Source organism: Caloenas nicobarica, chromosome 26, assembly GCF_036013445.1.
Source record: "Caloenas nicobarica isolate bCalNic1 chromosome 26, bCalNic1.hap1, whole genome shotgun sequence".
In the NCBI taxonomy this organism is placed as follows: Eukaryota; Metazoa; Chordata; class Aves; order Columbiformes; family Columbidae; genus Caloenas; species Caloenas nicobarica.
This window is the reverse complement of record NC_088270.1, coordinates 4,715,264-4,729,376: the sequence shown is the minus strand read 5'-3', so window position 1 is coordinate 4,729,376 and position 14,113 is coordinate 4,715,264. Positions and strand designations below refer to the sequence as shown.

Below are 14,113 nucleotides of genomic sequence, written 5' to 3'. Positions count from 1 at the left end.
GCAGTGATGCAATGTGGTCCCTGCTTCTTCCTCGGGGCTTGGGTCGAGCAGGTGGTTGTGGACAGAGGATCCTTTTCTGCTGGGGGATGGTTCAGGCACTGAGCAACTTGTGCTTGGCTGGAGCAAGCGCCTTGCTTGACAAGGGGATGCAAAGGAAAGCACGGCTTTGGGCACCCAGGAGAGGTGGGATGCATTTTTGCTGTTCACCGCTCCAGTTTGATTCGATCTTGAGAAGGATTTGTGAACTTTATGTAGCAGCTCCCTAGTACTTCTGCCTACTCACCTTTGCTCTATGTTGCAGGTTTCCTTCCAAATGAGTCCCTGAGGTTCCTGCTGGCAGCTCCAGCAGTGTCCTGTGGAATTGCCCTCCTGCTCCTGGTCCCAGCAGCCGAGGCCCCTCCAAACCTGCTTCTGCAATGGGTGGGTTGTAAGCACTGGTAAGACCTATGAGTCGTGTCGTCTTCGCTGCTCTCTCCCTCTCTCGCGTTCTCTCTCTGTCCTTGTTCCTTCTTGCCCATTTATTTCTGTTCTCCGTGTGCTCTGCTGTTCTGTCTCTGGGGTTTTCACTGTCAGGTAATGAGGAGCTGTGGGTCCAGTCAGTCTTGGAGATGCCGAAGAGACGAGACATCCTGGCTATCGTGCTGATAGTTCTGCCCTGGACGCTACTAATCACCGTCTGGCACCAGAGCACCATTGCTCCACTGCTTGCAGTGCACAAGGGTGAGAGAAATCAATCCAGCCCATGCCAAGTCTGTGCATCCCTCCCTCGTCCTCATCTCCTCTCTCATTTCATTTCCCCATGGCAGCCATGCTCATCTCAACTCCCAGTCCATGCTCATGCAGAAGCCTCCCCACTTCTGCTGTAGGAACAGCCCAGTGCTCGTAGGGCTTCTTCAGAAGCATCAAACTCCAAGCCATGGGATATGCTTACTGCACTTGGAGAGCTCTTCATGGCCTAAATCCAGAATCGGTCAGAGTACTGAAGGAAGATGCTTTTCTGTGTTCCTTGATGATGCATAAGAGAGGAGTCCCTTCCTGCTGGCCCTTGCAGCATTCTGCACACAGGTTAATCCAGCAGGAAATCTGCTAAAAAAGAGAGCAGAGGAAACCAAGCCGCAACTTGAGACAGCTGCTCTGGGAGACATGGGACAATGAGCATTTTTTAAGTGTCCTCAGGAAAGCAGCGAACTGATGCTCTTGCACTCGAAGTAGAAGGCAAGAGCCAGCATCTCACCTGCTTGGTGGAGTTACAACGCCATGAGAAAGCCAGCTTCCACGTTACCTGTCACACAAAGCATTCAATAGAGCTCTGGCCCCAAATCAGATGAATGCAGGAAGTTCTAGGGGATCCTCTCTGGCCAGAAACATCCTAGTTTTTATCCCGTTCTGGGCACAGCAGCAATATCCAGTGGCTATGAGAGCTCTTGGGGGCCGGAAGAAGCCACACTGCCTACTGCAGTCTTCGTTCTTGGTTCTGCTCTTCTGCTGAGCACAAGGGCGGGTGGATCAGCTCGGGGAGACTTGTCTGTGTGGAAGGCCAGCTCGTTTTCCCTCTCTGGTCTCTTTCTCTGGGAGATTCTCCCCTTTTCATTCTAATGTTCCCACCCATCCTCCACAGCTGCGTATCCTTTTGCTGAACAGTCCGATGTGCAGTTTGCATTGTCAGAAGTTCAGAGTCTGTCCCGAGCAGTTTAACCTTTCCCCGCGGAGGACTGACAGCCACCCACGAGGCTTTGGGCAGCTCGTAAGGGAAAAATGGCTGTGATCCCCTCTGAAAAGTGTTTCGGAGGATGAGGGATCTACTGGGCTCTAAAACAGGACTTGAAAGACTACTAAGAATACACTGTATACCAGTTTGGTTCAATGCCATAAAAACTGGGAGCTGTTTTTTGCGGATGGCCACGGACACTGAAGTTACAGCACAGAGACCGCTGTGCTCTGACTCCATCCTGAACTTATCGGTGACCTTGGTAAGACGCTTCCTCTGCCTCTGCTCCTCTGAGTCCCTAGGGGAGAACGAGTGGCGATAGGCACCAGCCTGAAAGCTCTTGGGAGAAATCATTTTGTTCTTGTAATGCTCTTCTGAGATCCTTTGGTGGCAGGTGCTGAGGAAGAGACGTGCATTTATCTGCTAGCAAGCGCAGAACGGCGGCGCTTGCACGTGCCAGGATTTACAGCTGAGGGTTTGACCTGCGGGGAGTTGCAAACTGTCTCAAGTACCGCCCGGGCTAATTACATTTGTGGCTGTGTCCAATGCATTTTGCAGATTTATTTTTGAATTGATTCCAGTGTTCTCTGCTTTCAGAGAGCTCTGCTATGTGGTGCTGATGTGTTTTGCCTTACATAGGGCCTGATACCAACATTTGCAAGGACACCTTGTCCCTGTGTCCAGCCCCCAAATATACACCCTGCCTCTGTCAATGCCATGGAGTGTGAGCCCTTCGTTCTGTTCAGGGCTGGTGTCAGAGTCTATGCTGCTGGAATAGTAACATGCTCTGAAAAAAACACAGGCAGTACCCCACTGGGTCAGTTTTAATGTCTGTCTGTTCCTGTTCCTTCTCATCTGAAGTTCCTGGTAGTAGCTGGTTTTGCAAAATCTGTGGCTCAAAGTGTAATGTGCCCACTAGAGAGCAGCTGGCTTACACCCTCAAGGGATGTGCCCCTTATCTCTGCTGCTTCCCAGCCGTAGACTGTGGTATTCCTGCTGTCTACAGTGGTACCAAAGTGGGAAAGTCATGCCCTGGAAAAGTGACAGATGCATAAACATTTTTTTTTTTTTTAACTTGAACTGATCATGAGCAAGTCTCTGCAAGGATTTGATATGTTTGGATCTGTGTATCCTGTATATGTGCTGTTAATTGTTCACAGCCACACTACTGAATGGGCTGTTTTGTTCAGAGATTGGTAGGGTCTTTTTGAGGAGAGGTTAGTCAGAGGCAGGTGAAACTCTCTGCAGGAAAAAGCCTACAATTACAGGCTTTAACTGCTGCTCTCCATCTCTGGATTTGAAGTGTGTCTGTGCTGCAGCACCATCCTGGGCTCTCAGGCCTTCTTTGGTGCTGGTTTTCTAACTGCAGGAACTTCTTTTCTCATGTGTGTTTGTCCCTGATTCCTCTATTTGTGTACTTATTTATTAAAGCCTCCATCCGAGCTTGTTTCCTTTCCTCCGAAACCACGAGGGTGACCTGCTATTAGCAAGCAGCCTGCTGGCTCGGTCGGGGGGTGTTAGAGGTCCGAGTCCATGCGGCTTTTTCTTCTCTCTCGCACCCTTGCTCAGATGATGGTGGTGACTCCCGGCGTGATCTCGCTGCAGGCTTCGACTCCAAGGAATACTGCTTGTCGGACCGGGACATTGTGGAGGTGGTGAGGACAGAATACGTTTATACCCGCCCGCCCCCGTGGTCAGACACCCTCCCCACCATCCACGTCATTACACCCACCTACAGCCGGCCGGTGCAGAAGGCAGAGCTGACGCGCTTGGCCAACACCCTCCTGCACGTGCCCAACCTGCACTGGATCCTGGTGGAGGACTCGCAGCGACGCACGCCGCTCATCACCCGGCTGCTGCGGGACACGGGGCTCAACTACACCCACCTCAATGTGGAGACGCCCCGCAACTACAAGCTGCGGGGAGATATGAGGGATCCGCGCATTCCCCGGGGGACCATGCAGAGGAACCTGGCCCTGAGGTGGCTGAGAGAGACCTTTAACAAAAATAACAGCCAGCCTGGGATTGTTTACTTTGCCGATGATGATAACACCTACAGCCTGGAGCTCTTCGAGGAGGTAAGACCCTGCTGGGGGGTCCCAACTGGCTGAACGCAGCAGATCAGCGTGTGGGTTGGTGTAAAACATGCTGACAGTCTTGTCGGGCTTGAGCAGGGGCAGGTTCCCACGTGCTTTCCCACTTTTGCTGTTTGTTCCACTCCTCTAAACTCCTGTGCCTCTCCCTGTCTGCAATGGTCTTACAGTGCCAGGTACACTGTACCTCACTGAGTTTCCAGCTCAGAAATTACTCGTTCTCTTGCTCTCCTGAAGCCGAGCTCTTGCAGCAAGGAACAAGAAAGGAGGATTGCCTCCTTCCCTACCAGTTGCCAGTTTTCGCGCCAGGGATCTCCTATTTATTTGCTCCGCACATGCCCCCTTTCCCTTCCCTGGTGGCTTTCACTTGAGCTTGGATATCTACAGCAATTTAAAAAGCTGAAAGCAAATTCAGACTGAATGTCTTTCTTCCACAGTCCCCTTTGAGGCTGGCTCTGGCAGCATCCTGAGACAGACACTGCACATTAATAAAGCAGAAAGGGTTCCTTCGTTCACCCGTGTGCTTTGCTCGTAGAGGCTTCTCCTCTCTGATATGTAGCTGCAGTTAAGGTCACATGGAGCCAATGAAATGTGCTGTGAAATGCAGAAGACACGCACTGTTGTTCCCTGCGGACAGGGGCTGCCGTTAGCATGTGTATGATGCAGAAGGGCAAGTGCCAGAGCTCTTCTGCTCTCGTTTGCGGTAATTAGCGGTGATGAGATTAGCTCTGGGAGATCCCTGATCTAAGAGACTGGGCTGAGAGCAGAACGCGAGGCCAAGCCGGCGGGCGGAGCGGGACAGGGCGCTGGGGGCGAGCGGGCAGACTGGCATTCAAATCATCCGTGTTGGCAAGTGCAGGCACCTGAAGTGTCCCTGATGGCTCCTGTGTATTTCTGTTGACTCCACAGGGAGCAGAGGCATCCAGCGTTGTTCCGCTGAGTACTGGGAGCAGCGACAAAGCACCGTCCTGCGCACTGGGTGTTTCTGGACAAGCTGCATTTCTTGGCTGTCCCTGAGGTTGTGGGCTACAGCTGCCGTGCCTCACTGAAAACGCTTTTAGCCTTACTGGGGCTCATAGGCTGAAATTACAGCTCCTTAGCTTTCAGAGAAAGCCATTCCTGCATTTCCAGGTGACCGTGTTCAAGGTGCTTCCCTCCTCTGTGTCCTGATTTCCCCACCTGTCCATGTGGAGGACTGATGCCCCACAGCCCTGAAGACCTTTGGACAATAAAACACTCTTAAATTTCACTTACGTTTATCACTAGCAGCTTTGTTTTTAGTGCTGAACTCATGCTTGGTTCCGTGGCTATCCGTTACTATTGCTATTGTTGGTTGCCACTTTCCAAAGCACTTTTCTCCTCCAGCTCCAGGTTGCCCATCCCCGTACAGGTGAGTAGTGAGCTCTGCAGCTCGGTCCCAGCTGCAGGGACATCACGCAGTCTCTTGGCTCTAGGTTTTTGTGTTGAAGCTCGGGGCATTTCTCTCCTGCAGGACAGTGAGCGAGGCGAAGTCGTTCTGCTGGGGCGCTGGTTTGTCACAAGAAGCAAATCCTTTGTGCACCCACCAGACCCTTCTCTTTGCTTGCCTCCAGATGCGCAGCACCAGGAAGGTGTCGGTGTGGCCGGTAGCCTTCGTCGGCGGCTTGCGCTACGAGTCACCCAAGGTGAACGCTGCGGGGAAGGTCTACGGCTGGAAAACGGTGTTCGACCCCCATCGCCCCTTCGCTATAGACATGGCGGGGTTTGCTGTGAACCTCAGGCTGATTCTCCAGCGATCTCAGGCTTACTTCAAACTGCGAGGAGTGAAGGGAGGCTACCAGGAGAGCAGCCTGCTCCGGGAACTAGTGACTTTGAATGACCTTGAGCCGAAAGCTGCCAATTGCACTAAGGTATGGCCTTTTCTCAGACATGGGTTGTAAGGATCCAGAGGTAGGAGAAATCCTGTTCAGCCCCATCATTCAGTCACTTGTCCTCTGGGTTTGAAATGAGCACACCCGCGTCGCGAGGGAGCTGGGAATGGGCAATTATATATTAAAAAGTGTGGAGGGCAGTTATCTTTTCTGGTTGCAAGCTGCTAGCAGTTGCCATAGGCCTTGAAATATGGAGTTTCCTCTCCCCTGTAACTGTTCCTCTTTCTTATATTACACCTAGAAAATATCCTCATTATTTTCAAGATCTGTGGCCTTGCTAATCCCTTGGAGCAGGGAATTCCATAGGTGAAATGTCCTGTTGGTTGCTTTACGTGAATTCCTGGGGGGAGGTTTTGAGAACCGGTACTCCTGTGATAAGCTGGCATCACATGAGATTTGGCCCTCTGGAACTCACCTGAACCGTAACCCAGGAGGAGCAGCCACAGAGAAAGCTGCAGAGAAGGACCGTTCACACCATCGCTGCCTTATTGCAAAGTCGCCTTCTCCCTCTTGACATCTATACGATATCGCCGTAGTTGTCCACAATAACCTGGATCTTTCTGTGGCGGAGATCATGGAGCCATGTTTTAATGCCTGGGATATCGCTCTGAGCTCTAGGAGGCTTCCAGGAAGCTTCACTTGGGGGGTGAATTTACTGCTAGTAGATGACTGCTAATTATTTGACTGTACACAGTGCCTAGGAGCCAGCAGGTCACGGAGCAGGACCCCTAAGTGCTAAATAACCTAGAAACTCAGAACACAATGATAGTTCTTGCCCTAAAGACTTCCCAGTCTAGGATGAGAGACAACAGATAGATATCTATCTGGAATGACAAGGGAGAGTGCAAGATACAATGGGACAATGCTGGTTAGTGTGACAGGCATCAATCATAGCACATCAGCAACGGAGGTGCTGTCAAGTGCTTTTGAAAGCTTGGTGAGTGGATCCACGGGGCACAGCAGGTGTGGAGGGCGCCCCTGGGATCACAGACCCCCGTGTAGCACCCTCACACCTTTGTCTGTAACAGGCACCAGCCAGTCTGATTTAGGGAGTCTTTACTGCTTGATTATCCCAGGAGGATTATTCTTTTTTTTTGCAAATAAGCTGTTAGTGCCAGCAAACTCAGCGTTAGATCCAGATCTCCATTTCTTTTTGGGATAGGAAAGAAGTTTGAATAATACCCTTTGTCTCTGCTTTCCACCTGCACTACTCCACAACCCCCAGCCCTGGAAAAAACAAGGATCTCAACATTCAGCAGTGCTTGGGCAAGGAGTCCACGAATAAGGAAGAGGAGCCGAGGAGAGGGAGCAACTTTATTTATTGTCTGATACCTGCTATGCCGCATTTTTTACATCTACACGCCTGTAGTTATGGCTGCCCAGTACTGGGGTAAATAACACAGATGGTCTCCCAAGGGTGGGAAAGGAGATTGGATTATAATTAGGTCTCTGTTCTCGGGCACAGTGTGCCCTACGAGCTAACCAGAAAGCACTGGCTGGAAATAAGTGTGTTGCCAACAGGCCAAGGGGGATGCACAGGTTGCTTTTAGTCTGGTGTGCGGAAGATGAGGCCGGTTGTGGAGGAAGGAGGGGAAGGAAAAGGTTGTTTCCAGGCAGGAGGAAAAAAATGGTGCTGTCGGACGGGCTGCCATGTCAGCGCTGTCACACAAGAGCTGCGGGTCAGAGATGGAGAGGAAGCAGGAATTGCTGGCCAGGATTTGAAGCAGGCTGCGTTGCTTTTTTTGGCTGGGCTGTGGGGATCTTAACAAGGGTCCTTGTTGTGAACTGAATGGTTTCTGCTCCTGGCAAACTCTGAGTGCAGCTTTGCAGGTTGAGCTTTGCCTTTCTGCTTTTAGCTGGTGCCAGCAGCCTCCATTTCCCAATTGCTGTTTTGCTCACCCGTTTGATGAGGAGGAGGGTTCAGAGAAGCAGCAGAGAAGGACAAAAGTAAGCTGCGGTCTGGGGTCCTTTTGCCCCGAAATCAAAGCACAGACTTCTGTCTCTTTGTGCGAGTGTGCCCCCAGCAGTTGTCATGGTTTGCTTCTGTTAGGCGCAACCATAACCATACTCCTGCTTTGCAGTGAGATTTACATTAAAAATTATGATGTGCTCAGATAGAGCCGTTAAGGAGGGATCAGAGAAGTGTGCGAGATACGCATAAGCATCTGCTCTCCAAAAATGCTGCTTTCCCTGTGTGCAGTGATGTGATTTGTAATATTTATCAGAACTCAGCCCACAAATGCACACTCCTGCAAAAAGCTTAAGCTTTGGCCAAACACATATATACTGCTTATTTTCTTTAATTTGGAAACTGTCCAAAATGAAGGAGAAAATTAAGGAAGTCAGTATTAATTGCCGAGGAGAAAGAAGAGAGTTATCCCTCCCTATCAGGAAGGAAGGGTTGGTTTATACTGGAGCTGTAAAGAAACAAGGTTTTGCAAACGTGTTATGTATTTCTGCGTTCTGCTGCTTCTGTATTTCGCCCCACACACCCCCAAAGTGAACCGTACCCTCTTCAATCCATTGACAGAGGACAGAGGTCTGAAATCTTGTGTTCCCAAAAGGTAGATGTGACTGGGACGTATTCTGCTCCCCATTTTCTATTAACACCCAAGGAAACAAGCTGCAGTGTGCTCTACCAGGGAGACTTGGAGTGGCCCCGGCTATTGGAAAAGCCTCAGCTCGTGCTGGCACAAGAGGACAGACTGCAAAATATAAGGTCGTTGCAAATGAGGCATCTCTCATTGCAGTTGTTTCTCCAGAAAGACAGGCGTAGATATGTGTCTTCGGGCGAGGCAGGCTTCTGTGCGCTCGGGTGGTCTCAGCATCAATGCACTGGGATCGAAGCGACGGCTAAATGTAGTTCATTCCTCCTCTCTCCTTATCTCTTGGCTGAGTCAGATCTGAGATGATTTTAGCGGATTTAATATAGCTGGGGTTTTTTGGCACTTAGCTTTAACAATGCAAAAGCGGGATCCGGTTTAAAGAAATGCTGGTAACGTGTAGTCGTGGTCTTCCGTTCATGGAGTACGTGGTTGGAGTTGTCTGAGCCACCAGCAGGGTTGAGTGTTCGTGTGTCAGAAGTGGAAAGAGCTCATACCCACCGGAAAGGAGAATCCGCTGCAAGATCTTTCTAGCACCTGGGCCGCGCTAAGGGTTGTACGTTCTGTTTGTTGGATGAGGCGCCCGTGGCTGAGAGCCACTTGTACGGACCTGTTTGGTTTTGGCTTTTCACAGGAAAGGAAGGCAGCGACTGCAGCAGCGGCGCTGCAGTGGGTGAGCAGGACTGTAATAAAGGCCAACTGTGATGAGCGGGCTCTGAAGTGGTTGTGGGGGAGCGACGAAAAGGTTTCTTGAACCCACTCCAGGCAGCAGTTGGTCTCTCCTGTTAGCCGGCGAGATTTAAGCCCCGCACAGGAGGCGGCTGCTCACATCAGAGACAAATTGGGTCCAACAGCTCCTTGGGAAGGTGGGGGTGCTGCTGTTTAACCAGAAGGGTTTGAAAAGCGCTTTGTTCCTCCTTTAGAAAGAGAACGTGCCCTCGTTTTTTCAGAAAAGCGGGGACTGGGTATGAAATAGTTCAGAGATACTTGGATTAAATGTGCAGAATATTGTCATAGCAACAAGAGGGAAACCCCCACAAGGTAGGAAATGTCATTGCGAACAGGTGAAGGGAAGCAGGAAACTGTAGCTCAGAAGGGATAAAGCTGCTCCCAGCAATCCAGGTTCTTGCAGCAAAGCAGTAAATATAATTGAGTCTGGGGAGGGGAAGGTATTTCAAACAGCTTCCAGAACCATCTGTGCCAGCAGCAGAGCAGAGCCGGTAGAAACTGTTTACCTGTAATACTACCCCCTGCCTCCAAAAGGGTTAGACCACCTCTTCAATTTGTATTTTTTCCAGTACCCCTCCACCGATGTTGATCTATATTAAACTTTGCTGCCAGGACTGAGGGAAGCTTTTAGTAGATGCCTCAGTTCTGCTTTAAGCAAGTTGGAGAGGGGCTTTAAAGTGATGCAAGGTATTGTACCTGGTACGGAATAGTGGATGGCTATTAGCCAATAATGGATTTTCAGAGAAGCACTGAAAAGTCCTTTTTAATATATCACACAACTGAAGGCAATGGTGCCGACTGGTGCAGCTGGTGTACTCAGTATAACCAACTATTCCCCCTAATGCATGAGCCGCAAAGTGCCCTGAAGTGGCAAGAATTTGCGTTTCCACTCTGAGCCTCGCAAATAACTCCACCCCGGCCAAGGATGCAGTAACATGATAACCAAGAATCAGGGTAAGGAACTTGCTCCGTGGGGGAACGTGCACGTGATTCCCCGGTTATGAAGGAACTGCCCTACATCATTGAAAAGGTTGATGAGCCTTTTGAGGAAGATGGTTGATAACTACATGGAAGGAGCAGGTTAATGTCCCAAGACAGTACACTGTAAAATGGGTAATTTCTGTGCAGTTTGGATAGCAGTAGGCCTGCCTAAATGAAATTTTATGCAAACCTCCTTTCAGCCGTGAATGCGCCATTAGGCTCCAGGGTAGATGGTTAAATTGCACTATTGATTTAATGTGCAAGAATATTTGTTAGTGCAGAGAAGAGATGCAGCTAATGACTTCTGCTGGCTTCTTCAGATCTTAGTCTGGCATACGAGGACAGAAAAGCCTGTGCTGGTGAATGAGGGGAAGAAAGGATTCACAGATCCCAACGTGGAAATCTGACTGTTCATGGCTGAGCGGAGACCAACACCAGGTGAGAGCTCACATATTTGAACAGCAATGAGAAGCAATGGTAAAAAGAGGAAAATCCCAGACAATGATGGGAAACTAAGACACAAGGGTGAAGGATGTGGTCTCATCCACCTGCAAACACCTGAGGAAAGCTACGGCAATATCAGCGAAAGCATTTTTAAGTGAGGCAGAAGCTTTCACTGAGGGAAGAGTTTAATTTATATCTGCATCGAAGCCACACGAAGTCAGTGACAAGTAAGGGAGGGTGTGGATTAAACCCCACATGAGGGGTTTTTTCGCTAAGGTGGGCACGTAGTGTCGTCTTCTTCCACACGAAGGAGAAAAGAACATCCACATTGATGGCTGTCTTCCTGCTCATTTGTTCATGCCCTGGCTTCCCACCTTTAATTACCTGAGGTTCCTGGTGTGTTTAGTCTTCTGTGTTTCCAGGGTGCACTGTGCAGTTGGTTTGCTAGAGCGGAGGATGAGCTATTCGCTTATGTCTGCATCCAGACTACATTGCTGCGCTTCGTCATTACAGGTTAAAAAAAACGCACGACTCCCTTTAACTGGAGTGTAGAACCAGGCCTGGAAGGGAGAGGAGGTTGCTGCTTGTTTTGGTTTCCTCTCGAATACAGAGATGCAAGAGCAGCAAAGGAAAGGTGCAGATTTGCTCAGCAGCAGTATATTTTTAAGTGTTGTAGCACATTCCCTCGGGCTGGCTGATGCAGCCCTGCGTGCTGCAGTGGCCTCTCTTCGCTGCCCGCTGGCAGGACAGCAGAGGAAAGCCTGTGCTGCACATTATCTGCACTATATATAGCGGCTTTGCAGAGAGGCCGTAGCTCTTGAGCGCTGTCACAACTGCTTTTCACCAACACGCAGTTGCCTAGCAGCCGTGCTCACAGATCCGCAATCCGAGATGGGTTTTGGGATAGTTCCAAGGGGTGGCAGCTAACTGCAGCGAGGCAAGAGGGTAATAAACATGCCGGTTGTGTCTCTGTTGCAGATTTCTTTGTGCACAGCCTGCAAAGTTCCTCTCCACAGCATACAACCAGCCAGACATGCAGTAGCCAGGACCTCTGCTGACTTCCAAGAGTTTTAGAGTACTGAAAACAAGCAACACTGCATACATAAACTACTCGGATTCCCCTGCCCTTCCTCCTGGACTCTGAGCAGGACCAGACGCTTTGGAGGTGGAGAAAAAGCACAGAAAATACAGGACTGACATCAACCAGTACAAGACCCGCTGCCCCGCGAGATGCTCGGTTTGGGAGAAGCGCATGCAGGGCACGATGCACTGAAGACACGGCCCAGCTGGAACGGCGGTCTGGACTGAGGGGGCTGTTTTACAGGACCTGAGAGCGAGGGTGAGAACGCCCACAGGAGTGGGTTGGCCCCCAATGACTTGTTTTTCCTGAGACACACGTACCTTGTGGCTATGTGTGCGACAGCCTAAGCAGCTCTCTGTTCACGGAGGGGACAGCTGCCTTCTGAGATGGCACCTTAGCCCTTAATTTTAAACCTACTTTAATCAGTGTTTATTACGCTGCACAAGACAGAAAGGTTGTTGGGGAGGGTGAAAAGCAAGGCAAGTTAGAACAAACCCATTAAGTATCTCTGTTCTCTTTGTATTCCCTCTCCCTTCATTAGCTTCATGATTTGGAGGGCACTCTGACATACCTCTGTGTTCCTGGATGGAGTTATGTTTACAGCATGTGGTTCTCTATTCATCCATGCTAAAATAATTGGAAGTGGGTTTTAATGAGATTGTCGTGGCCATACACCGTAATACTTCATCCAGGCTCAGACCTTGGTTCTGTTTCACTCTAATTTGGTTCACATGAGCATTAGGTGTGGGATTCTCTGAAGGGTGCTCCAACATAAAGCCAAATTTCCACTCTTAAAAAATAAAGTTAACTGCTTAAAACTAGGGATTGAATGATAAAAGCTGATTTTGGTGCATCTACCATTCTACTGGAATGTATCCTTCAGCCCCAGCCCCTTTTCCAGGGCCATGCCAAACTCCTGCAGAGCAGTTGGAGAGTTAACTTCGGATAGAGCAGCACCCTTGTAAAGGGGATCCTGGGCTTAGTGCTCTGCTGCTTCAGCACCTGGCTTGAGGTAGGTTGAAAAACTATCAATGTAGGATGTTAGTCGCCTCTCCCCTGTTCTGTAACATCAAAGGACCTGAGATCGCACTGATGAAAGGGTGTTCTCTGATGAAACTGTATTTTGCTTCTCAGTGAGACACAGGACTGAGCAGTGCAGAAGAGGAACGTGGGTGCTACTACCTTGGTAGACTCTGTATTTGAGATTGACAAACTTGCTGAGGAAGAAATCGAGGTACAACATACTCCTTCTCCCCACCTCCCTCTTTAAAAAAAACCAACTTACCTCCCCCTTCATAGTTGTTGTCAAACCTTTGATCAACCCCCACTGTCCCAATTCCTTCAAAAAAGTCTGAAGCACAATTTTACCTTTGAATTGAGGGAAAACGTAATCCTGGAAATAGACTTGGTTATTTTTAGCCCTAACACATAGAACCATTAAAATGCTCTAGATTTGATTGTTAGCTTCACAGTGCAGAAGCCTCCCCTTGGACTAATGACATTGTGTATTTCCTAATATTTAAAAAAAAAATATTTTTTTGTAAGTTATTTTCTGCCACTGTATATCAAAACCATTGGGGAAAAGCTGCATTCTTTAGTCCCCAGTCACAGAAGCCTTGCTACGTAGCCTTTACAAAAATGTTCCTTTAGATGCACTGGCTGAGGCGTTTCTTGGATAGAAAGCATTTGATGCTACTGGCTGCTCTGTGGGAACGGGTATTGTTATCTTGTATTAAAACAGTAGCTCTCTGCACTCCAGCAGATTTATTCTGTTATTGTACTAGCCTCCCAAGTTCACTTCAGTCTGCAAACCCTAGAGTGGAAAGAGACATTTTTAAAGGACTACAAAGTTTTCAAACCATTTAAGTAGCTTCCAACTGATGTCCTTTCCTAGCTGCATGTTTTGTTGCACTGATCTCGATTCCAGTCCCGGCTGGGTTGTAACTTTCCCTCCTCGGAAGGAAATAACTCTCAGAAAAATGCAAAGGATGGCGTCCTGAGCACAGCCCTGCAAATACGCCCCACTCTCCTCAAAGTTGTTCACGCAAACCTGAGCCCTTCCACATCACACAGAGGCTGCTCAGGAGCAGAGATTTGATGTTCAGCAAGACCGGCTCTGGCCAGGACGGAGTGTAGTACAGCTGCACTGCCTGTTCTCAGTTTTAAACAAACTGTATTTCAATTTGTTAAATAAAATCATGGTTTCTAAGAGCCAGAATACCCCGGAACTCCATTATCAGAGACGGTGCACGTTTGGTGTTTCTCTCACAGCCTGAATCCTCTGGTTACTGGAACAGAAAGCAGAGGCTGAGTGACTTCTCTGAGATTCTGAACAGATTCGCAGTTTGAATTTGATCTCTTCCTAAAGAGATGGCAGCTCCTCAGTGACTGCGGAGCTGGCGAGTTGAAAAAATATGTCCCGTTTTCCTAAATCCTGTGTTTCTGTTTTGAGGGGCAAAAAAGCAAAAAGAAAACGGGACCCAAGATCTCACAGCAGGTTTGACTAGAAAGTACGGATATGCTCTCACATTTGCAACTCTGTATGCAATGCCTTCACTTCCATC

At 49.2% G+C, this 14,113-nt stretch overlaps 1 protein-coding gene across 5 annotated transcripts; it reads left to right on the top strand.

Annotated features, from left to right (window-relative positions):
- The first annotated feature begins 312 nt into the window (after positions 1-312).
- On the top strand, positions 313-10,431 carry B3GAT1 (beta-1,3-glucuronyltransferase 1). Of its 5 annotated transcripts, none has more exons than XM_065652082.1 (5): positions 313-420; positions 3,278-3,363; positions 3,447-3,786; positions 5,394-5,690; positions 10,345-10,431. In XM_065652082.1, the coding sequence occupies exons 2-5, from the start codon at positions 3,278-3,280 to the stop codon at positions 10,429-10,431; spliced, it is 810 nt and encodes a 269-aa protein (XP_065508154.1). In that variant the 5' UTR covers positions 313-420. The 5 variants fall into 5 exon arrangements, with proteins under 5 accessions (XP_065508154.1, XP_065508151.1, XP_065508152.1 ...); XM_065652079.1 differs by lacking the exon at positions 313-420 and adding exons at positions 609-720; positions 1,216-1,221 and having other exon boundaries at positions 3,278-3,786; XM_065652080.1 differs by lacking the exon at positions 313-420 and adding an exon at positions 609-720 and having other exon boundaries at positions 3,278-3,786.
- Positions 10,432-14,113: the final 3,682 nt, after the last annotated feature.

Excerpts from the sequence above, each read along its gene's own strand:
- B3GAT1 (XM_065652078.1), top strand. The coding sequence starts at position 609 with ATGCCGAAGAGACGAGACATCCTGGCTATCGTGCTGATAGTTCTGCCC. Across the intron at positions 721-3,202 it reads ACTGCTTGCAGTGCACAAGG|CCTGCTGGCTCGGTCGGGGG; the intron begins GTGAGAGAAATC and ends ATTAGCAAGCAG. Across the intron at positions 5,691-10,344 it reads AAGCTGCCAATTGCACTAAG|ATCTTAGTCTGGCATACGAG; the intron begins GTATGGCCTTTT and ends TGGCTTCTTCAG.